Here is a 24,048-nt window from a genome sequence, read left to right on the forward strand (position 1 = left end):
CGGTTGGGGGCTGCCATGAGCTCCAGGCGGGGGGAAGAGGTCATGAGTTTGGAGAGCACTGAACTTGAGGGACAGGTAGAGAACCAAGGTTTGGGCGCTTCAGGAGGGGAAAGGAGTCTGAGGCAGGAGGTTCAGGCTGGGGGATGGGGCCTCCCAGCTGGAGAATGGAAGCATTAGAACCACTGATGAGCTTGGTGGGGAACTAGAGTTTGGGAGAAGAAAGTCTAAAGAGGCGTAAGGCCACATGCATTTTCATTTGGAAAACATCTCCCGGCTCTCCTGTTGTGGGAACTTATGCCTGAAAAACAAGCTCCTATTTTATGATTTCTGCACGATCATATGTAGATTTCCTCTGACTCTGAGCAGATCAGCATACTTTAAGCACATAAAATTATATAACAAATTCAAAGAATTCAAGGAAGGGCTTGAATGCAAATGCCCACAGTGCTGGACAGCCCGGGATGCACACAAGGCCAAGGCCAAGGACCTGTGGCGGCCCCTCGCCAGCAGGGCGTCCTCCACAAAGATCTCCAGCAGCCCTGGCCACGTGAGGCCACAGCAGACACCTCCATACTTACTTTAGCTCTTTCTTCACCTCTTCATAGTCAGCCTGTCCTTTGAGTTTTTCTTCCAGTTGCTGAAAACAGAGGAGTTTCATTAGTGGCCAGGTCTGGAATAGATTAATAGATGGACTGAATGTCTCCCCAATGTCCTCCCCAATTCATGTTGATATCCTAACCCTCAAGGTGATGGTGTTAGGAGTAGGGGCCTTTGGGGGGTGATTAGGTTTTAAGGGTAGAGACTCTTGAGTGGGATTAATGTCATTTTATCAAAGAGGCTGCAAAGACCACCCTCTTCCCTTCCACCATGTGAGCTGGCTGCTGTGAACCAGGCAATGGGTCCTCACCAGACACTGAATTTGCCAGCGCCTTGATCTTGGACTTCTGGCCTCCAGAACTGTGAGAAATAAACATTGCTTAAGTCACCCAGTCTGTGGTGTTCTGTTATGGGAGCCTGACGGGCTAAGACAGATTCACTCGCCACGTCCCCTGTACAGCATCCAGCCATCCCTGAGGGAACGTGGACGCCTAGGAGCTGGCAGCGTGCGTGAGAGAGCACCAGCCCTCAGACGGGCTCGCATGGCAGCGTCAGGTTGTGAAACAAAACTTAACGCAGAAGGTGAAAGCTTTACAGAACAGCACACAGAACAAGGAAAAGGCCGTTCTGCATGAACCACCATAAGTGGCAAATAGAACGATGAGCTCTCCTAGCATGTAAAAACCAGTGTCTGGCTCTTCACTAAGTGCATGGGCGAGTGGCCATGCAGCATCGGGTGTTGTCATTGCCTCTGGGCCCTGCTAACAGGAGACACCGGCCTTCGCGGTTGAGCATCTTTCTGCACCAGGGACACAGTGCTTATACTGTGTATCCCCAGCCACGGGGGCTTTGGGTGTGGAGGCTTGTTTAGCAGGTCTGTCAGTGATCTCCTGGCCGAGTCTTGTCTAAGTCCCTCCGGAAGGGTCCTCCCACGGCCCCTGGCCAGCAGGGCACCGCTGACTCCCAGGCCCTGGAACACTTTTGGAGGGAGGGTGAGGGGTTCTCTGAGCCACACAGCCTCACAGCAAGGCCAGGGGGGCGTGTTCCCCAGGCAGGGTGACACCCAAATGTGTTCTATTAGTCTATGAGACCCCAGGGCTTTGTGTGGTTGTTTTTGCCCAGACCTCTGTAGTATTTTCATTTTGGGACTAGCTTGCTGTTGACCACCTCCCAAAGGGAGCTTATGGGGAAAATAAGGTAGATGAACATAAAACAGCCAGACGGGGATGGTCCTGATGACGCAGCGAGTGTCCTGACCTGAAGCAGAGTTCCAGCACCTCCCCATCTCCAGAGAGGTGTCCAGCAATCTCTCCAGGTTCTGCCTCACCAGCCAAGACAGATCGGTTTAAAGCAACTGGGAACATTCTAGAGTTGGGGAGAGATGCCTAGCAGCCTCAAGGCTCAACCGAATCCCACCTGCTGCTGTTTCAAGAATCCAGGAGTCTGTAAACCAAACTCACTTAGCCCATCTTTCCTATTGCCTGTGCTGATGGTGTCTTGTGTTTATTTTCTGTTGTCCAAGATTGCTCTGCCCTACTTCCTTTTGAAGAACCTCTCACCAACTTTATCTATTGTAATGGTTCTCTCAGTCATAATTAAATGGGGAAGCAGGCACTCATTTTCCTACAAAAGAGTCTCAGAGGTGCTCACAAAGAGGGATTATTTCATTCTTCTCCCTAGTCACTAGAAGTACTAATGGGCCAGCCCTCCCTGACAAAGGATCATCAGGGCTGCTGGGATGCCAGGCAGCTTTCAGATGTGCAGCTCTGATGCCGAGTACGGAACACACAGAAAACTCGTCAAGTTCAGTGAACAGGAGAAATATAAGAAGGGCTCGAGAAGGAAAAGTTTGAACCTAGAACCTAGCCCGGCATTGAGCCAAGTCCAGTTCTGGTACTTTGGGCACATTAATAAGCTCATTTGTAAAATGAGAATATCAGCAACAACCCCAGAGGGCTGAATGATAGGGCACATGGCAAGACCCTGGTGCAGAGGTGGGTACCGCAGGACTTTCGCGCAGGGCCATTATTGTTGCTGTGTCCACTATGGTCCCCCTGGGAGCTCGAACACTGTGACTCGCCCTGGTCAGAAGGTGTTAGGACTGCAGTCTGTGTAATCTGGATGAGTTTTCACTGAGAACTAGCAGTATGGCCTGGCTGAGTGTGTCCTTGGGTCATGTGGGTCTCAGGCTTCTCATGTGAAAAATGGGAGACTAAGGATAAGGGTTTTCAAAACACCCTGGTGAGGAAATATGGGATGAGCAAGTGTAGCTGCTATCATAGGCCAGGAAGGTCCTCTTCAACATTTAGGCCACTGAGATACTACACATCGTGGGCAGCTATATGTGTGGTAAGCTGGGGACCATCTGCAAGGGAAAGATCTAGATTTACCACCCAGTGACTTTCCAAGAGATTTTACTGTTGAGTCCCACAGATAATTAGCTTCCTAGAGCACTTGCAGTAATACCATTGGTTTATAACGATTCTGTAGGAACCGACTTGTGACCTCCCGACCTGCCTCAATCCCAAAGTGGCCTGGAGGGCTGCAGCTTGGAGCCCCTTGGTGTCTTCCCCTGGAGCCTCTCACTGCCACTGGGCAGATTCCACTCTGCTTCCCACGGCTGGGGCCGCATTTACCCTTCTTTCTCCCCATGGAAGGATCAAGGAGGCTCGTCCTCTGGCCCCTCTGTTCCCTGGATTTTGATTTTAGTGCTTGTGCACACCATCCAGGTTAAGTCTTCCTACATGGAGGGCAGGTGCAGGATGGACAGGCATGGGCCTTGACCAGTCTTGTTTCCTGTCCTGACGCCCTGAAGGACACAGCATGTTCCATATTGGCTCAAAAGGACCTATCAGAACCTCAGGAGGTGGGGTGAGAAGTGCAGAAGGTTTGGAAGGCACGTGCAGTTTGGAAAAAATCTTCCAGGTGATTCTAATACACCTGCCCACCCACCCAGCGGGAAGTACTGATCTTTAAAGCATCTTTAGAAAATATAATTTCTCCCTATGGGAGATTGGCATTCTTTTAGCTAGCCTTTCTTATAAATACCCATTTTAAATTGAAGCTATTGGTAGCATTCTTTTCTGTGCTATAGTGAGTGTAACGCAGGTGACTGCCTAATTATACTGCCTCTGCATTGAAGTGTTCCAACAGAAGACCACAGAATAGAGAGTTATCAAAAATAGCAGCCTTGTAATGGCAGTCGGGTTATTTCATTAATTACGAATACAGAATTATCCTTTACAAGTGGCACTGTGCTTGAGTACTTGTCAGATTAGGCAGGAAGAAACATCTCCCACTCCTGTGTCTGTTTCGATGTCTATTTAAAGGTTAGAGGCTGTACATGGATAGTGATACATTTATGGTGAATTTGGTTTGAAAAAGCAGAATGTGGGGGAAGAAAGGCTGATGACCATCCAACTAACTGTCAATTCATCCTCACAGAACTACAATCAAACGTCTAAGTGAAGGGAAGAAATATTAGTTTCAGAAAGATGGAGAGTATCAAGGTGCTGGAGAAAGCAAAACAACTAATCCCAAATAAATTCTATTAAGCCTCGAAAATCTTAAGATTCTGCCCGTTATGCCTTTTGTCCTTGCGAGCCTACCCCCACTCCTATCAGTGACTGTCATGAAGTACATGAGCATCTAATCAACCAAAGACCATGGCCAATGTTCATGGCAAAGCTACCCATAACTCCAAGAAGCTGAGAGATGGTGGGGGCTGCAGAATCCTCTGACAGGGATTCCAATTCCATCTAGACCAGGAGGTGCCAGGATCCCAAGAGCTAAACAACATGGTCCCAGGGGAAAAGACTGAGGCAGGGGTATGGGGAGGGGCGGTGTTGGGGGGGGGTTTGAGGAGCAAGGGGAAAGCCCCACTGAAAGTCTGGTGAGACTCCTTGCTGGCACCGCTAGGTGAGACCCCTGTTGCCAAAGCATCAGGTTGCCAATTTGATAGGTCTCATTCATAAAATATCTTTCTATAATTATAGCACTGCTTAGCTCAGATTTGAGACTATAAATTATACACTTTAGGAAAAAAAAAAGCCCTGGAAAGGTATCTCATTCAATTAACCTTATTCCTTGGGGTGAGGTGGGGGGAGATACACTCTTTCGGGGAGGGCTCTGCCTTTTGTGTATGGCTTCGGTACTGGGGAGACTGTCACTCCTGGCGGCAAGGGGTTAAGATAATTAAAATCAGAGAAGTCTTGTTACTAGAGGATATGTTTTGATTATTAGATCAGATGAAGATAAGGGAGCAATAATTTTGGAAGTATTGCCGAATTGTTTCATTAACTGCAGAGTATTAAAGAATTCCCCCAAGATACGGATAAAGAACATTAATTTGTGAAACTGCGTTTCATTTTTTGTGAAGGCAAACATTAAAACCTTAACTGATTTAGAAGAAATTGCTCTATAATAAAAATTGTAAGGTCTATAGCCTGCCTCTCATGTAGTCAACTGCAGACTGTATCCGAGTCGTACCCTTTAACTGCAACAAAGGAGAGAAAGGGAAATTATCTAATAATAATGCCACTGCCAGGGTCAGAAATGACTATAACACAAGAAAATTAGATTTAATCTAGAAATAAAAAATGAGTACTGGCACTCACTGACTGGGCAAGCTGATGAGCGAGTTAAGAGACCCTGGAGAAATCAATGCATGGCTGCTGACCGCAGGCCCTGGTCTCTATCACGTCCCCACAGCTGGCAGGACCATCTCCTCAGGGGACCCAGGTACCCATGGTTTCTCCAACAAGGGATGAGAGCCACCCCAGTGAGGCAAAGGGCAAACCAGCAGGGGAGAGGTGGGTGCCTGGGCGTCAGCGAGCAACAAGAGGACAGACCTGCGGGAAACTTAGTTCTGGATAAGAAACGTGGTTGGGGCGAGGAGAAATAACTGACTTCAAAACATCAAAACAAGTCTAACTACAAGTCTAATTGCTTTATATAAGTTCTCTCTACATTTTTTATAACTAACTTTGATCCACAGTCTTGAGTGTGCAGTGACTGCGCTGGGGAGGCCGACGCTCACCCACTCGTGTTCCCCACACCAGACCTGAGCCCGAGCTGAGTGGGCTGGAGGCCTGAGGGAGAATCTGCTCTGGGAATTGGGGCCCGCTGGTCCTGTCTCTTCACTATCAAATGAGGTACCTCTGAGGACAGCCTTTGGGCTTCGACATGCTACGAATCTCGGGTCCCAGGACTATCTTCAAATTACCCTAATTTCAACAGACCGAAAACGTTAAATAAAGTATAATTAAAAATATAGAATGAAAATGGCTCTCGGTTCTGAGTAAGGGATACAAATTCATGAGAAAGCTCAAGAAGGTCTAGCTTTGCTGTGCTCCTGCCCATGCTCCCTGGGAAGTGACAGACCAAGCTTGGGGGGCTGTGCTGAAGCAACACAGGCTTGAGGGGCAAACCCTGAGGCTCAGGAACCCAACCCAGTCTTGCCCTCGGCGGGCCTCTAGGCTCTCATTTCGTTTCCTCCAGGGTCAGGGAGCACAGGCAGGGGAGGCCTGACGGCAGTCCACACACAGAGACAGCCTGTGGCCCTGACGGACGCTGCACACCCCACACAGACCCCCAGCTCCCGCATTGTGGGGTGGGGAGGCAGCCTTGCGGGTGGGCACTGAAGGTGGGTGTTTCTACCAGGGGCAACAACAGAAACTGTGTCTTAAGAAGGAAGCGCCCTCCAGTTAAGAGCTGATGGCAGGGTTCAAAGGTTGTCAACCAGCCTCGGCTCAGGGACTCACTTCTGGTGAGCTCAGAAGTTCAAGGTTGCCATTATTTGCTGTAAGTTCCCAACAAGGTACTCTCCCAAACATAGCTGAGGGAGTTTCTGAATGATGCGCCTAGGGGAACTTTGGGCTGTATTATATTGTTCTCATTGGAGAGAAAAAGTTTTGTGGATAGTCGGAGCTCAGACTAAGAAATCCAAGTAGCCATTTCTGCTATTAAAGAAGGAAATAAATGAGATACACTGGTGCAGCAACCAAGGCAGTGCAAATAAGGCAGATACTGATATAAGCTGCCTTTTAGGCGAGTGTTCCACATACCAGGAGCAGAAGAGACCCACTGAGGAGCACAGGGTGCCAGAGCATCAAGCCAGATGACCCCAGACTCCTTGCAAGTCGTGTTATAGAGGCTCCATAAAGGGGAAGTGCCATTCTTCCTGCCTCCATTTACATGCAACCACCTTGGACTGTAAGTCCCAGTATTCCATGAACTGGACTTCTTGAACGGGGAAGCTGGTGGAGCTGAGTGGGCAGGTCAACCTATATAACAAGGAAAGTAAGGGGACCCCCTCTCTCTTTTGCTTCTGTGCCTTCGAACATCACCCAGAGACTTGGAGACATGTGGAGGAAAACAGGTATAGAGCTACTTGGAATAGACACATGTGTGAGAGACATGCGGGGAGGCCATCTTTGGCAGAGACAAAGGCAGCCCTTATCTTGATTTATATTTTGATTTTGAATTTCAAGTGTCTCCTTCTGTCCCAGCTCTCTGGGACCTGCCTAACCTCTTGCTTATGGTTCTCTGCCAGAAGGTACCTTAGACGTGTGGCAAGCTTTTGGGCCTCAGTGGCCCTGCTTTGGGCTGATCCTGTTTGGCTGGGTATTTGCCCATGAGAGTATTGGGTAATTTCTAGAGTTTCACTGGGAAACTACTATTAGGAATATCCTTTAGTTTTTCTCTCTATGCACACTGATTCTATTAAAGATCTCTCACACTAAGAGTCTGCTTCCTTTGCCTTTGTGCCATGGATGGCCAGACCCCTTTCAGAGCGTGTGCCCCCTTAACAGTCTGGTGTCCCCGGGTGCTCCTCGGTCACGAGCTGAGAGTGTGGGTAGGTGTGTGTCTGTGTGTACGTGTGTGCATCCAGCCCTCCCTCCCTCAGCTGCCGGCCCCTTACTTTGAGCGTGCTGTTCTTGGCACTCAGTTGCTGCTCGAGCTGGGAGATCTGGCTGGCCGAGTTCTCGCGCAGTTTGGTGAGGCTGGCCTGGAGTCTCTGCACGTCCTCCACCAGTTGGGCGATCTCCCGCTCTTTGGCTGCCAACTCAACTTCCAGGCTGGAGCGGGTCAGCACCTCTATGGCCTGTTCCTGGGAAGGAGAGAGGAAATGACAAACTGCACCGGCTTCAGGCAGGTGCTTGGAGTTAGCTGTGCTGGAAACTGAGGCAAAGCCCACGCAGATGGAAAGACATAGATGGTACCTCAAGGTGGACAGGACCTGCCCACAGTCCTCCCCACACAGCCTTCTCTGTCTAAGTGGTCGATATTTATTGAACGTCAACCATGTTCTAGGCAAACAGAACAGAAGGCCAGACGTCCTCGTCCTCACTACCAGTCTAGTGGGTGGGATGGTGCAGGGCCGGACATGAGCGTTACATTTATTAGTAGGATGAAGTGTGTTGGATGGTGGGAAGTAACATAGGAAAACTGAAGCAGGGAAAGGGCACGGGGTCAGGTTTGGGAGGAGTCACTGTGTTTTTTAAGATGGTCAGGAAAAGCCTCATTGAGATGGTGTCATTTGAGCAAAGACCTGAAGGAGAAAGAGCTTGCTGATAGTGGGAGTTCCAGGCAGGGACACCACATGGAAAGGTTCTGCAGAGGGCACCGGGGATGTTCCCAAGCATTTGGATTTTCCACTATAACATGGGATTCAAAGTCCTACTGGTTTGCTACTAAGTGATCAAGATGCTGAGATACTGTTTGATCAAATGATTCTCAATGTGGAAGATGCACATTTGCTTAAAACTCTTAGACTTACTTTTATACTTACTTTTCCCCTCCCCAAATTTGCTCACACAAAATATGCAAAATAGGGAAAAGGTATGGAGAAAAAGAAGAAAAAGTTAAATTCGTAATTCCACTTCCTAAGGATTAAGGTAGTACGTTTTTTTCAAGTTTTAAAGTTAATTATGGCACCTGCAGGATTCTGGAAACTTTTCTGTGGGTGGACGCACTTCTGGGCATGACTAATGGGGAGGGAAGGAGGGCTTGGGTGAGACCTGGGGCAGCTCATACTCCACATTTGTAGAATGTCAGCATCTTCCCAGTCACCCCTTCACCCCCAGGTGGACAGCTGGCCATCTTGATCTTGCCTATACTGGGGCGGGGGTGAAGGGTGGCGGCTGAGCTCCACTTGGTTGGTTCAGCCATGCCATTCCATGAGCTTGTCATGGGGTGTTCATATTTGGGTACAGCCAGTCACCCAGGGAATAGCTTTGCATGTCTCGTCTCCCTCCTGGGAAGATAATGTTTCTTCGACTTGTAGAATATATTTTTTTTAAAGATTTATTTATTTATACAAGAACTGGGGTACAGGCCAGATGTGCGGGAGGGTGAGAGGATTCACCAGAGATAGAGCAGGGAACAGAACAGGCAGACTGACTGAAATACACTGCTGAGGGGAGCAGAGGGCGAGACAGGAGAGGTCTGGCATGCCATGTGGGTTGCTCCGCAGCTGGCGGGGATCGAACCGGCACTCCAGAGGCTACGGACAGCTTCACAGCGCTGTGCTCAACTGCCTGCGCTACCAGAGAGGCCCCTGACTTGTCTAATATGTAAAATACTTTCCTTTAACCTGGTGTGCATGGCCCTGGGGCCCCAGAAGCATCCTCCCTCTGGCTCATTTAAAAGGCATGTGCTGTCCGGACAGTGCTGCTCCAAGTGTGCCCTGCCCGCTGGGGCCAATCCTCCCACCAGTGCCGCACGCAACATGACAAGCGCAGAAGCCGAGAGCGCCTAGGAACTTTTATAGCAGTTCCACATGGCTGTCCTATTTTTATTGTCTTTTACAAAACTATCAGCTTGCAACAGATTGGAAATTTAAAAATCAAAACAAAACTGCCCTTCCCACAGAGAGTGGGAAGCATCGTCCTAGACACACTGGCCGGGACCAAGGTCAGGAGCCTGGGAGCCTAGGACAAGTCCTCCCTGCAGGGTTGGGTTATCATGAAGGGCTGAAGGTGCTCTCAGAGGGAAGAGGGCTGCAATTCACGGTGGGAACACCACAGGTGGGCACTGAGGTTGGAAGGGGCGGGGCGCAGGGCATGAAGCAGGATAGATGCTGAGAGGCCAGCCTGAAAAGGAGTGAGTGTGTTAGTGCCTGATGGGTGAACACTTGGCAGGGTGGCCAGACTTGTGGAGGCGCAAGGGAGGGGACACGACAGAGTGACAGATAACTGGGGAGGTTGGTCTCACGGCCGGTCTACATCAAGCCAAGTTACCTAATTTAACTCATTTCAGCCTTCTTCCGACCTGAGGGATGTGAGCCATAAAACCTGTTCTAAGTGCTCTTAAGGAAAGAGTGTAAAAGCCGCCAAAGGTGATTTGCAGTTTTAAACGGGTAAGCGCAAGTTAACCTGCTAGGGGTAAGTGGCTCAAATATTATGTATAAAAACAGCAGTCCTCAGTGCTGAGTCTGGACACAGGATGAGGACCCAGCACTAGGCTGTCCTCAGAAGGCCTTCCTGCCCAATGGCAGGGGCTCAGTCTGGTCTGTCCACAGCTGACTATGTGACTTGTGGGCACATTAATTCTCAGGAACCTGGGCCATAGATTGCTCATTCACAACATTACGAAAAGCATTTGTGTCTTGCATAAATTAAATGAGATGAGTAAGATAATATACCCAAAGGCAGTAAGGCCTTGGAAATAAGATCGAGGACTTGAAACCCAAACACACTCACTTTCATTTTAAACATGAGGGCATCATGGTTGTTCCATCATGAAGACAACCCGGGAAAGACACATGGACTAGGGCCGGGAAACGACTGAGGGGCAGAAAACAGAGGGCGAGGCCAGTGGAGACTCTGGCACAGCCCAGAAAGGAAAGTGCCCAACAGGCGGACATGGTGCTGGGAGGAGACACACTTTTGAAACCACAGGGAGCTGGCTGTCAGGCCATCGGGATGCCGGCTTGTGAGCCCGTCCACGAGAGGTGAAGCACATGATGAGGGGAATTGGATTCAGAGGACCAGGCCTTAACTCAAGCACACAAATCACTGGGGGGCTTTAGAAAATACATAGGTTCTGGGCTCTCCCAGGAGACTGTGGTTTCAGGGGTTCCTGGGGTAGGACCCAGGGACTCCCTGTGATCCTGATAGGATTCAGGGTCATGACTCTGGCTTGGATGAGCCTCTGAAGGAGTGAAACTGACTTCTCCAAGTCTGACAGCAAGTCCTGTGGGCACCAGAACTCTGGGGCCTGCGAGTTGTGTCTTGCATAAATTAATGTCCCCATAGGGACAGTCTCACCCAGAATTCCAGGCTTCCAAGTCCTATAAGGGAATGCTACCTTCATGGGCGCTGAGACTTTGAGGGGTAGGGGGGTGGCGATGGCTCAGGAGCCAAGAGGAGATATGAGAATGCTCTGGAGAGTTTCAGCATGTGAAAAAGTGGAAGGGCTCCTGATGATGCCGGGGCTTAGCGTCAAAACAGAAGTCACCCATGTAGAGTCCCGTTCCACTCTGTTTGAACCTGTTCACCTCCTCTCACACCGCTCCCCAAACCTACTTGTGTGAAACATCACAGGTTGTGTATCTGCTGGGTCCTCCTACCGCACCTAGTTCAGCTAAATAATGATCTATAATGGCGCAGCCCCTAAATGCACATGAAGCAGGGAGCAAAGAGCAGACTCTGGAGTAGGACGGCCTGGAAGCGAATCCCAGCCTGAGTATTTTCTAGCTATGTGACCCAGGCAATTTACTTAACCCCTCCGAGTCTCAGTTTCTTTATCTGTAACATGATGACAATAAAACCTTCCTCTGAGGATGGCAGGGTCCCGAGGCAGAGACAAGATAGGCACGCAAGGCCCCAGCACAGCCCCACACACAGGCAGGAGCTCACCAAGCGCTTGACTAGGACCAGCGATTCTGCTAAGACACCCAACACACTGGTTTTGGCTTTTGCTAAATCTATAGACTCTACTGTTTCTCTGCCGAGTTCTGCCAGCCAAGCCCAACAGACATTTCCCCGCTGGCCCAGTTTCCTATGTTTGCTCCCCGACTGGCTGGGGCTGGAGCTGGAGCTGGAGCTGGAGGCTGAGCCGCCTGCCTATGTGGGAATGCATGCCCGGGGAGCCCTGGCAGGGCTGCTCGGGGAAGAGGGAGCTGGTGCCATGTAAACACTGCACTTAGCCCATGATGAAGTGTTTAAGCACCCCTAGGATCCACAACTTACTCTACCTGCAAAAACATTCATTTCCTTCTAAAATGTTTTGGTTGCTACAGTCTAGGAGGGTGCCAGAAATCCTTTCAATCAAAACACTGAGCTGAGGCGCCTTGTGTAGACCTATTAGGATGATCCGATTCCTCTTGAGGATGAAGGGCAACCAGGGAAAAAGCTTACTGACCCCAACTCTGAGGGCATCTTCATGCCCTGGCTGTGGGGCTGGGTCCATCCAGGTCAGCTTGGATGCAGGATGGTGATCCAGTCAAGGGGACGTTTCAGGTAAATTTAGTGTCAGGGAGCATGCAATATGAAGGACTTGACCATTCCTGAACTGGAAAGCTTTTCTCTCTATTTTGAAACACTTAAATCACCTTTCATTTAATATGAATTTAAAGAAAGAAAACTAAAGTCCATTCTGAAAAGGAGGTCCTAATACCTAAACTTTGCTTTGGATTCATTCCCAGGGTATCATTTAAAAGCCTTGGTCTGGGGTGAGAGAAGGCCCTAGTGGAGTTCTGGTTTGGTCGCTGGGGCCAAAGGTTTGCATTCACAGAGCCTCATTTACATAAAGAAATAGCAGTACCCTGCTCCATGGGTGAGGTGAGGTCCAAAGGCTCTCAACAGATGGTATAAATTTCTTACAACACTAAGTCTTCCCAATAGGACCGTACTTTCCCTGGGAAGGCCCCGTCTCGCTCCTCCTTGCTCTCTCATGTCCACCCTCGTCCTGGCACAGTAAAGGCTCTTTGCTAAGTAAAAGGACACCAGCAAGTGGAGTTGACTCATCACAGCTGTCAGAGCCAAAGCCAGCTCAGGATCATGGAACTCTTATTCTACACATGGGGAAACTGAGGCCCAGCAAGTATAACTGCCTGTGCTCATAAGTGTGCTAGTGGCCGAGATGAGTTTAGAAACCAGGGCTCCTGGATCAGATGGCGATGCCACCACAGTAAGAGTCACTGCCTGAGTTCACTGAGGACTTACTGAGGGTCTGCCCCTGCTCTACGTGCTTTACGTGCTTTTCCAAAACCATTGTGAAAACCCATCCCACAGATGATGAAACTGAGACTCAGCAGGTTGAAGCCTCTTGTCTGAGTCACCCGGCTGAGCTGGGATCTGAACCCGGCATGATGGCTCCGACGTCCGGGACTTAACTACGCTGCACAGCACCGAAGAATAGAGCTTGGAGAACCATGGCTCAAAATTGCCTCAATCAAGCTGGGAAAGTTGCAAATGAGAGCATGTTTTATTAAGCTTAGAAGAGTCAAGAGGCAAAGGAGTGATGGTGGCGCTTCAGTGAGGGTCTAGCTATCCAAACACAGACCCTGTTAGCTCGTCAAGAACTGTTTCTTACTCTGGAAGGACGCATTCAGGAGAAGACCAAATCTGCAGTTTTCCTGTGTAATTCAGGTTTCCACCCTCCACCCACCAGCAGTCCCTACCCCACTGGCCTGGCGGGAAGACCCTCAGTGACGACCACCAGGAACCCCGATGCCTCATCAGCAAAGCTCTTCCTTTGACTGCAACAAGTTCCATTTCCAAATGGTTACAAACGGTCCTCCCCCACAAGACAACAGTTTAAAACAGGATAACTGCTTAAAATATTATCCCAAAAAGGAAGGCTAAAAAGGAAAATAAGAATGCAGCTGTACCACAGAGGTACAGACACGAGGCGGACAGCGTCCCCACAGGGCTGGGCTACCCACCACGTCCGGCGCCTTCTGGATCTGCGAGGCCAGCTGGAGAGAGTGGTTGGCTGATGAGAGCTGCTCCCTTAAGGTCTCCGCCTCTCTCTGAGCCACCTCTGCCCTCTGAAGGAAATGAAAAGGGCGAAAAGAGAAAGTACATTCAGTTTAACAACTGACAATTATTACAAGAACATTCATCAATTCATGCCTGACTGACTATAATTGATTTTCCTAAACACTCAACCTAATAAATGCTGGAAAAAAACATAGAATGTGATGGATTTTTATTTTAAACAGTACAAGGAAGAAATAATTGAGCGATTATGACAGTAATTTAACGCTAGGAGCAAGGAATCCCCTGCTGATACTAATGCTCCGGCCCACTGAATTTCCCAGACTGAATAAATACAAGTGGAAATAGAGTCTTTTGATTCAATTTCTTTCTATTCTCATAGACCAAGAAGATTTTATTGCAGGATTACTCCTGGGAGTAATTCTCACGGGTAAACAGTGAATTAAAGACACTTTGGCCATTCTCTTCCTCCAAACATGCACAATGTTGTGGTTGTTTTCCTTCAGCAAGTATTTCCATAAATGTACAGGGTGTAAATGCCACTTCTTTTGTGAGGGCCAGGCTTATTCCAGCGTATTTAACCCTTCACCTGACAAAGTTTTCTAATGCTGACGCTGGCATTTCCAGGCAACCGGGCCGATCTGGGGTCGGAGCACAGGGTGGCCAGGCACAGGGGCATGAGGAGGAACAAAGTCGACTCAGAAGGGAGGCTGAGGAGAAACCGTGAGGCTTCCACTCCCAGACAAGGAATCCAGTGCCATGGGAGAGCAAATGGAGAGCAAATGGAACCCGCTGGACATGAGAACACATATTGTCCCCACCTGAGACAGCCCTGAGGACCAGAGGGGGCAGGGATTGGGCATCTGAGAGCAGAGGAACCAGGGCAGATTACCTAAGCTCACAAAGCCTCCACCTCCCCATCTCTAAAATGGGAATACAGCCTCCTTCTCAGGGGGGAACCCTGAGAGGCGTAATATACTCGAAAGTGCAGGGAGCTCATTGAGATGCGTTTTATCAATGGGCTTGTCCTGCTTTAACAATTGTGATCGAGATGAAACTCTAAGACAGGGGACACTATGAGCCGATGGTGGGCAAGCAGGTGGGAAGCAATGTGCCTACTCTTCCCTCAGACTTACATTCCACTAATAGAAAAGATTAACGAGAAAAGCCTAGCTGAGCAAGGCTGTTTCGTGCTTTCTTATTTTGTGGCCTGACAGCAAGTGTCTTCTCATTGCTGAGAACTGAAAAAGAGAAAAGGGCGTAGGTCTGCCCCAGGTCTTGCTGATCAGTCCCGCTGTCTGAGGAGAGGGTCTGGCAGCCTCGAGAGGCTCTGCAGTGGCGACCGCGTTCTGTGACTCTACCAGCTCTGCACGGACACCAGGATGTTTCTGACAGTGGTCACTTTGGATCAGGATGGCACTGGTGGCCTGCTTCTCCAGGAGCTGTTGGAATTGTACTCAATTCAATTCACACAGCATCTGGCCAGGCCTGTCTGTGCCCAAGCAGCCACCCCCCACCCTTTCTGCTCCAAACAGAACCGACAACAGTCCATGAGGAAGGGGGCAAGTAACCGGCGTGGTGAAGGTGGTGGGGTGACCGACGGATATGTTGCAGGAAAGTCTCTGCAGAGAAGAATAGTTCCCTCCGTTTATTTCCAGATGCGCCACCCCAGCTTTGTCAGATAATTGCATTGTCACAACTGAAAAGTCGCTCTTCTCTCTTTCTAGTCAGTTAAATGCCTGGGCATAAAATCTCCAAGACTCTGCCAGAAACAAGGTGTATTTTGACATAATCCTAGTCTCTCTGACAAAGGAAACTATTTCTTAGCTTAGTGGAGAAGCTGTTCTAGCAGCAGCCAACAAGGCCACTGCATGGCCCGGCTGGTAACACCAGCTCTGAGGATTCTGGAAGCAGCAGAGCGTGGGTGGGTCACCATAGGACCTTGGGAACATCTGGTCATTTGGGGCCAAGCCCATCTCATCAAAGGCTGAGGCTCACAGAACAGGGGGTCTAGGTGTTGACCGTTTCATCCAGGGTTTGCATAGTTCTCCAGGGCGTCTGCACTTGATTCTGTTTGCCAGTCATGTGCAGAGTTACTCTGGGCCCAGTGGGCCGCAGCCTTTTGTCACGCTTGGTTACTTCAGTGCAACCTTTTGACTGTTTAGGATTTATACTCTGAGTACATCAAAAACAAAGCAGAACAAGGTGAGGTGGTCTGTGCAGTTAAACGTGCACAAAGCAGAACAGTTCAAAATAAAAACAGGCCTGAGCGCAGCGGAAGGAGGCTGGGGCACTAGCTGCCGGCATACAGCTGGGATGCATTAGTTTCCGCAGTTGTAAATTTAGCCACAGTGCTGGCAGCGGGGGCAGACAGGGGATGCTGTGTCGGGTCAGGGCTGCCATCCCACTTGTTTCCAGGGTCTCCCATCTTCCTGCAGCCACAGCCCAATCCGATGAAGTTGTGTTTCTAGATCCGGAATCAGTGACAGAGGTGGAAAGCTCTGGCACTGGTTTCTGATCTGGAACTCCAGAAGTACTCAAGTCCCTGTTTCCACTGACGGGCTTCCCCCTTCTCCCCGTCCCTGCAGCAGCAGAGCCTGCAGACAGGGTCAGGGGGCCAGTCCAGCAGCCCTGAGAGGAGAACAGCCCTGCCAAGCCAGAGTCACTCTCCTGAGGGCTTTCTCAAGCTGGCTGTTGCTTATTTTCCATACTCTTTGGAGAAGTGAGAGTAAATGCGGGAAGGAAAGGAGGGCCGTGAATGAAAGAGGCATTGTTGGGCTCTGGTTGTTAATCCTGACCACAAAGACAAACAGCCGCCTGGCTGGACGACTGAGGACCAACGAGATGACATGAGCCAAGTGCCTAACAGTGCCCAGGTGACAGGTGTCAGTAAATTATTATTAAGGAACTGCATGTGTTGCCTCAGGTGGTTGTTATTCTGTCCTCATGTGAAATGAAGAAAAATTAAAAAAATTTAAATCTTAGCGTCAAGCATGCAAATAGTCTCTTCCGACCCAGGTGACAATGGGCGCCCAACAGTCACAGGTGAGTTTCGCATCTTGGGCCCGGGTGGAACCTCATCTAGGGAAAGCCCCATAAGCAGAGGTCCAGGCAGGCCTTCCCTAGCCCCCGACCTGAGGGGCCCACAGTGCTGACAGCTGACTCCAGACCTTAAGGTCTGAGAACTTTGATCAAATGTGGAGAAGCACAGGGTTTGGGGCAGGCAAAGGAGGCAAAGACAGACCAGTGAGGGGGAGTGCCAGTGAGGCCAGCCACAGGCTAGCAAGAAACCTGGGCTCCAGGCCCGTGTGGAAAGGTGGTAAGGAATGCTCAGGGTGGCGTGCTTTCTTTCCCCCAGGAATCAAGGTTGAGACATGAGGAAATGTCCACATCTCCCTGGAGGACAGGCTTTCTCCCTATTTATCCATTTGGAGTCCCTGGTTTAAGCAGGGGAGGGAGGCTCTGATTCAGTCTCCTGACCCTCCTGGCCAAGTTGTGTCGTTTCCTCTGTAAGCATGGCGATGAAAACCCAGGTTCAGGGATTGAGGACACAAGAAAGTCCCTCCAGAGGGAGAGCAGCCGAGGGTGCTGGCAGAGGGATGTGCCCAGGTAGGCCCACGGTGGGACCACCCTATCGTCAAGGGTGGGCCCCCGCTAGGAAGATGAGCCTGTTGGCATGCAGGCCCTCCAGGGATTACTCCCCTGAGGCTGCAGAAACAAACCCACAAGTCTAGTGGATTAAAGCTACACTAAACTCATCTTACAGTTCTGGAAGTCATGAGTTGGCAATGGTCTCACTGATCAAGGTGCCAGCAGGGATTTTGCAGGAGGGAGGCGGGACAAGTCTACATCAGACTGAGGACCAATACCTCTCATCACGTGACCAGCTGGCCCGCGCTGGTGACTGAAGTCCCCTGTTATAATCACTGCCTGTGTTTGTGGGTGACTTGACGCATTTTGATTTAGATTTCTCAGGTTGGCCAGGCTGAAAACTCGAGCCACACCAGCGCCAGCTGCTAGTGATGTCAGGAAAGCCAGAGGCACTTTCCCTACATGCTCCTGCCACAGAGGCTTCCATGGAGTCCAGGGGGGCTCTCCACACCTGACCTGGACTGGCAACCGAATTTATTACATGTGATACCCACATTCCCAGCAGCCGAGGAGTAGCCAGAGGCACACACAAGGCTGGCCCAGTGGAAAGGGGCCCCTAGACTTGGCCAGTAGCACCAGCACTTTCTCAGCACCCATGAGGGCCTGCTCTAGCAGGTGCTGAGAAACACTTCTTGAATGAATGAGGGGCCCAGTGATGGGTCCTCTCCCACTGACTTGTCACCCTCATTCTTTAAACAGGGAAGTGGGCTCTGGGAGTGGGACGTGTTCAAGGCCACAAGGGTGACAAACAGGAGATCTAGGATTCCAAACTGCTTGTTCCCCCCAACCCTCACCCCCATCGGAACACAGAACTCTTGGCTAAAGAAAAAGTCACACCTCTGTGAGTTCTTTTTGCTTATTGCATTTTTCTCTGCCCTTAGCCTCTCTCAGTGGTGAGGTTAAATTATGATTTCCAACAAGACCTCAACCTAAGGGTCTGGGCCATCTCCTCCAGAAAAATTAGGCAGGTTAGCAGGAGAAGGGCAGCTCACTTGTATCCCCACCCCAGGCGGTACCTGCACGGGCAGCCAGGGCAGGGCTGCTCTGGAAGTAGGGGTGGGGAAGGCGCACAGAGACACTGACCAAATTACCCAGTCCCTGGACAGTGTTCCCTGTGGTTGTAGAGAACGGAGTTGCGGCTTCTTAATTACCACAAACTTTCAAAAGTTCTGACCATTTACTGTCACTAAGTAAGACAGTGAGCATTAACACAAGAACCTTGAAGTAACAAACAGATGTAAATGAGGCCCAGACCTTACTGACAGCCGAGGACTGCCCTTCCACTAGAAACGGGAATGCTTTAGCGCTAAAACAGAGCTGCCGGTCTCAGCAGAACACTTTGACTATAAACCTCGAGCAAAAATAATGTTATATGCCAATGAACAAGTAAATTGCTCCTCCTGGGGATTTCCCCTGATGGGAAAGTCGGCTGAACCAGATGTCTGGCTGCGCCTGCACCGGTGCGCAGCTCTCCACGCCCCTCCGCCCACCCCGCCTGCCTCCCACGTCTCCCCCGGGACCCCTCATTTGAGGTCCGAGTCATCTTTGCCCTGGTCTATCACAACAGCTGCTTACAGCTCTCCTGGCTTCCGGTCTTTCCATTCCCATCAATTCCTCAGCATTTAGTACCAGTGACCCTTCTAGAACTTAAACATGACTTTTCGTGCTGGCCTGCGATTCTATTCCCCACTGTCCTCAGGAGGAAGTCCTCCTGGCAGGGGAGGCTGACATTCGAGGCACACCCCCAAAGTTGTCTATATTCCATACTTCAGTGGGCCCCCCACACCCCATGCCCGGAAAGCTGCCCTCACACCTGGGAGACTTCTCAGTGTTGGGGTGCCCCACTGCCCCATAAGTCATGCAGTTCAGTGTCTTTCTGTTACTCTACCTGTGCCCCACTTCTCTCCAGGGAGGGCTGCCTGCATCTGCCTGCACAGCTCTCCTGACAGGGGGCGCTCTCCTTTGGGGGCACCTCTGCGGGGCCAGAACTGCGCCAGTGTTTCAACTTTGGGAGGAAGTTTTCTCCCAAACAGTCTCTACACTCAGCCATGGGTCCTTTGGTGTCTCTCAGAGAAGCTGGATCCCTTATCCTGCCTGCTATGGAGAGCTTCAAGGACAGACATTATGACGGCCCCAGCCAAAGCCTTCCCTTTTTGATCTGTTACACCCTAAGTTCCTGAGATCCCTCTGCTGCCCACTTTCAGGTTCCTTGGTCTTTCTCCCTGCTCCCCAAAGATCAGGAATATCCCCAAACCTCCTGGCCTCTTTCCTGCCAGGGTCCTTTCCGTGACCCTGCTTGTGGAGTGGGCTCTGTTGGGACTCGGGAACCTGTTTCCCTCAGTGTGGTTTCCAGGATGAATGATGTTCCCTGGGCTGGTGCAGTGACCACCTTCTTCATTCTAGAAACTCCTTCTATTAACACACAGCTGGGGGGGGGGTGGCATTAAGTTCTTCTGGCAGCCACAGTAGGCTCGATACCTCTCCCTACCCCACCATGCTGGTGTTTCCTAGGGCAGGACTTTCTAATTCTCCCACCAAATCTGTGCTGCTTTAGCATCTACAGAATCGACATTACCAGCACCTACATCTTGCCCAGGCATTTTACCTCTCATGCTCAAAACAATTTTGCAAAGAAGTCATCTCCTCTCTCCCTTTCTTTTGTTTAAGAATATAAATTAATTATGGTAAATACATATAAAAGTCACCACCTTATCCACTTTTGAGTATAGTTCAGTAGTGAGTATAGTTCAGTAGTTTTGAGTATAGTTCAGTATTTAGGCCTTGACTGGTCAAAAGAAGTTCCCAATATTGGGCTATCCAGAACTTTTTACCTTGCTAAATAGAAACCCTGGATCAATTAATCAACAGCTCCCAGACCCCCTGTCCCCAGCACTGGCACCCACCAGTCTACTTTGTTTCCATGAATCTGACTTCTCTGGAGACCTTAGAGAGGACGATCATATGGTATTTGTCTTTTTGTGACTGGTTTATTTCCTTTAGCATAATACCCTCAGAGTTCATCTTTTATTTTATTTTTTTTAAGGAAAGGCAGATGCTTCAAGACACGTCCAAGGCCACAGAGCCAGGCCAAATGTCGCTTTAGAGGTGCCTCTTTTCTACAGAAAGACCGAGATCCATCTAAACAGACTCTAGCCTGCCAGGAAGTGCATCGTCTGTTCAACTTCTGCAGCACCTGGAATGCCTTGGTGGTGCATTTGATACTCCCAGCTCATCTGTTTGACAAACCAGAGCTTGCCCCAAGTGCCATCAAATGGGGAGAAGGGGGGTGCCCAAGAATGGGTGGGTAGAAATTCGAGAAGTATAACTGGCAACCAGGGACAGAGAAGGTTCAGTGACTACTCTGAGTTAAGGCCTCCACAGAGGTGAACTGTGCTGAGGAAACAAAAAGGGGCAAGAGTGATTCATTTAAGCTTAGGCACGTCTGGCAGGGAAGCAGCAACAGTGCTTTGCAGCAGGCTGTGTGGATGGAGCATTTGGGAAATGAGATGGTTTGAAAGAAAGGCAAAGTGAGGCCTCACTTCCAATTGTGGTGATGAAGCAAACAGGCTCTGGTCCTGGCTCTGAGATTCACTGGCCACTGGCCTCAGTTTCCTCAACTGTAAGATGCACACCTTAGAAGCACTGAGCTTTAGTGACTTGGTTCTTGTAAAGTGCTCAGAGCAGAAAAGGGCACAAGATAAGCTGAGGGACCGCCAGCTCTTCCTACTAGTACTAGGATAACTAATGCCACAAGATGCTGACTGAGTGACTCATTCCATGTGTCGCCATGGAACGTGGAGTGCCTTCTGGGCACCAGGTCCAGGATCTTTAGTGGTGAATCTGAGCCTGAACCCACAAAGTTTTCTTTAAAGAAAAAAGAAACCCACACGCCCCATGACCATTCCCATGCATAAACTGACTTTCATATTTCAACCAGACGTCAGGATGTTTTCATTGGCCCAGGAATGGACAAAGACACTCTTCCCTACACATCTGCCATGGTCTGGGTAAGCAACACCAGCCAGGGGGCAGGTGTCTTGTAGAACTCTTCTGGGTGCCAAGCAGAGACCACAGAGCCCAGAAGGATTTTCATCCCACAGGGTTTGTGCTGACCTGCCTCTCCCCTCCCCTCCCCCACGTGAACCGCCAAGTTTTCCTGTGCCTGTGGCTGCCCAGCTGTAAAACTGACGGGGAGAGGCCACAGTGTGGCCGTCTGCGGGCAAAGAAAAACATCATAGCTGTGGTTGCTTCTCCTCTCAAATAAAATAAAGGGGGAGACCCTTTCTTTTTACAGTAGCAGCACCAACAGTAAAAGCAGAATGTTCTACTGTTCTGCAGAGTCCTTGGGGAAGGCAGGTCTCTGCAGCATGACTGAATATCCCAGGCAGCTGAGTATTTAGGTGTCTATTTTGTGCTAGATACTTTGCGCCAGGCTGCTGTTAGATGACAACTAAGTATCTGCGAAGAGAGGCTGGCAGTGGGCAGGGCTCTCCAGACTGAGTGGCTTCAACCCATCAGAAGGACTTCTCTGTAGTGTAACTCCATGGCATAAACTCTATGGCATAATGGGTGCTTGGAAACAGAGACAGATATTTCAGGTGGATTAAGAAGAAGACAAAGATGTGCCCCTTTGCGGTAGATGTTCAGCATGGTTGCCTGGGATGCTGGGACCACATCAAAGACTTTGCCAAGGAAATAATACCGGGGACTTTTCCTGTATTTCTCATCACATCACAAAAAGCATAATGCTGACAGTTCTATGTTAAGATATACAAGAGCAACTGGCCTTCTACCTTAGAGAGAAGCATCAGCCAGGACAATAGAAATGGCTCTGCTAGTGAGGGTTTGTGCTTGAAGCCTACCTGGTTTGCTCTTTCAAGGTCCGTCATGATCATTTCAATTTCGTCGGCCCTAGGAAGGTGAGAGGGAAAGAGCACGTTAGTCAGTAGTGAGGCAGGCTCGGGGGTGACCACGGTTCTCAGCAGAATGACCATAGTCACACAGGCCAGGTACCACCCCCAGTGTGGGGCAGGGGGCCATCCAGACCTGTGATGGGATGCCACTGCCCATCAGGAGGAGTTGCTTGTGCTAGGGAGGGGGACCTGGCCTGCCCTGAGGGCCTCCCAGTCTTGTCAGGGAGAGAACTATAAGAAGATAATATACAGTGTGTCTCTGTCAAAAGATGGAGTAGATCTCTGAAGAGAGGAACCTAGAAAAAGAGGAGGGAGAGATGAATTCTTCTTAAGGAAGGAAGTCTGGGAAGACTTCAGAGGAGGTAATGTGTAAACTGGGTTTTGAAGGATGAGTAGAAGTTTGCCAGAACTGAGCAAACCATGAGAAAGTGGAAGGAAGTGGGGAGTTGATTGGGAATGTAGGTTGGGGGACTTGCAGTCCGTTCTGTAAACCAGCAGAGTTCATAGCATTACCCTGTCTGCTCATACATAGGGAGTTTCCGGGTGTGTCTCTTCTTTTTTGAAAGCACTTCCTTGAATACAGTCATGTGTCACTTAAGGATGGGGATACATTAACAAGTCATTACATGATTACATTGTTGTGTGCATATCGCAGAGTGTAAGTATGTGTGCATGCAGTATAAATCACACAAATCTAGATGGTACAGCTTGTTACACACCTAAGCTACAGACAGGGACTCCACTGTGTATATGGGGTCTATTGTTCACCAAAACATAGTTAAGGGACATGGGACTGAAGGCATATGTTTCCAACATATGGCATCATGGCAAGGGTGGGGTTGGGGGTGATGCTTAGAGTCCTATTGAGAAGGGCAGGGTCAATTCTGAAAGTCTGTGGTGGGTTAGAACAGTGTGTCCAGGCAAGACTTGTCCCGATGATGGCCTGTCAGGAGGCCAAGGCTGAGACTGGCTACAACCCAAGCAAGATGGAGTGAGATGCCATAGCCACCGATGCTGGCTGAATTCAGAGTCCTCTCCTTTGGGGTCCCCTGCCTCTACACTCCACGTGGACCTGAGCTCTCTCTGCAGCCATAGAACTCAGACCCCACCCCCCCAGGCACACACTTGGTCCTACACTGAGGCTCCTGCCTGGGCTCATCCCTGACCCCACCCCCCAGCCCCGAGTTCCAACATCTTGACCACCTGCAGACACCTGAATAGCCTCTGTTGTGCTAACTGCCTGGCTGCCCCCCACTCCTGGGAACCTCATTTCTAGGTCAGCTGCTTCCCTAAATCCCTTCCCCAAATCCACCCAGTGGCTCCCTCTCAGGGAATAGCACAGCCCCTGCCCCCAGGTTACAGACTGGAGATGGCTTCTGATGTCCCCACACACTGGAGCTTGCAAACGTTGGGTGGCACCCTCATCCCTGGTGTTCGCATGGGACTTGGCGACCAGTTGGAGGCCAGTCTGTCCCACCACCGATTGGCCTGAGAGGAGAGGTTTCTTCTGCCCCCTGAAACCTGCTTCTCTGGTCCCACCACCCACCCTTAATACTAAGAGTTGGGCAAACTGTATTTAGGCCTTGACTGGTCAATTTTTGCTGTTTGCTGCATCCTGTGATCCTTCTGGCCCCAAGGCTTTTCCAGCCTTCCCCCCACACACTGATGTGAGGCAATCTATCAGCTCCCGGCAGCCTGGACGGGGTAACAGATGCCTGTGATCGGGTTCAGCGCTCATTATGTCTGTTTGAAACAGTACTCTGCTTTCAGATTGGACTGAGAATAGTCTGAAAGAACTCATAAAAATGGCCTAGTTAAATGAGGCTATTTTTAGGACAACTTGGTGAAGAAGGCAGTGTCTCTGTGGAACCAGTCCCCACACCGGGCTCTGCAGGGATGAGCGGGGTGCAAGGGGCTGCGCCAGGTGGCTCAAATGACGA

The 24,048-nt window shown here is 50.0% G+C and overlaps 1 protein-coding gene across 5 annotated transcripts in view; it reads right to left on the reverse strand.

Annotated features, from left to right (window-relative positions):
- CUX1 (cut like homeobox 1) overlaps positions 1-24,048 on the reverse strand; it is a 320,905-nt gene that overhangs the window by 65,444 nt on the left and 231,413 nt on the right. For 3 of the 5 annotated variants that reach the window (XM_037506893.2, XM_037506890.2, XM_037506892.1), the window contains exons 9-12: positions 22,058-22,106; positions 13,490-13,594; positions 7,520-7,708; positions 579-637 (exon numbers count right to left, since the gene is read on the reverse strand). In XM_037506893.2, coding sequence (XP_037362790.1) covers positions 579-637; positions 7,520-7,708; positions 13,490-13,594; positions 22,058-22,106 — 402 coding nt within the window. The remainder of the gene's footprint in view (positions 1-578; positions 638-7,519; positions 7,709-13,489; positions 13,595-22,057; positions 22,107-24,048) is intronic. The other 2 variants (XM_037506894.2, XM_037506891.2) reach the window with 1 other exon arrangement.

This window comes from Talpa occidentalis, unplaced genomic scaffold (genome assembly GCF_014898055.3).
Source record: "Talpa occidentalis isolate TD23 unplaced genomic scaffold, MPIMG_talOcc4v2.1 talOcc4.12, whole genome shotgun sequence".
Taxonomy (NCBI): domain Eukaryota; kingdom Metazoa; phylum Chordata; class Mammalia; order Eulipotyphla; family Talpidae; genus Talpa; species Talpa occidentalis.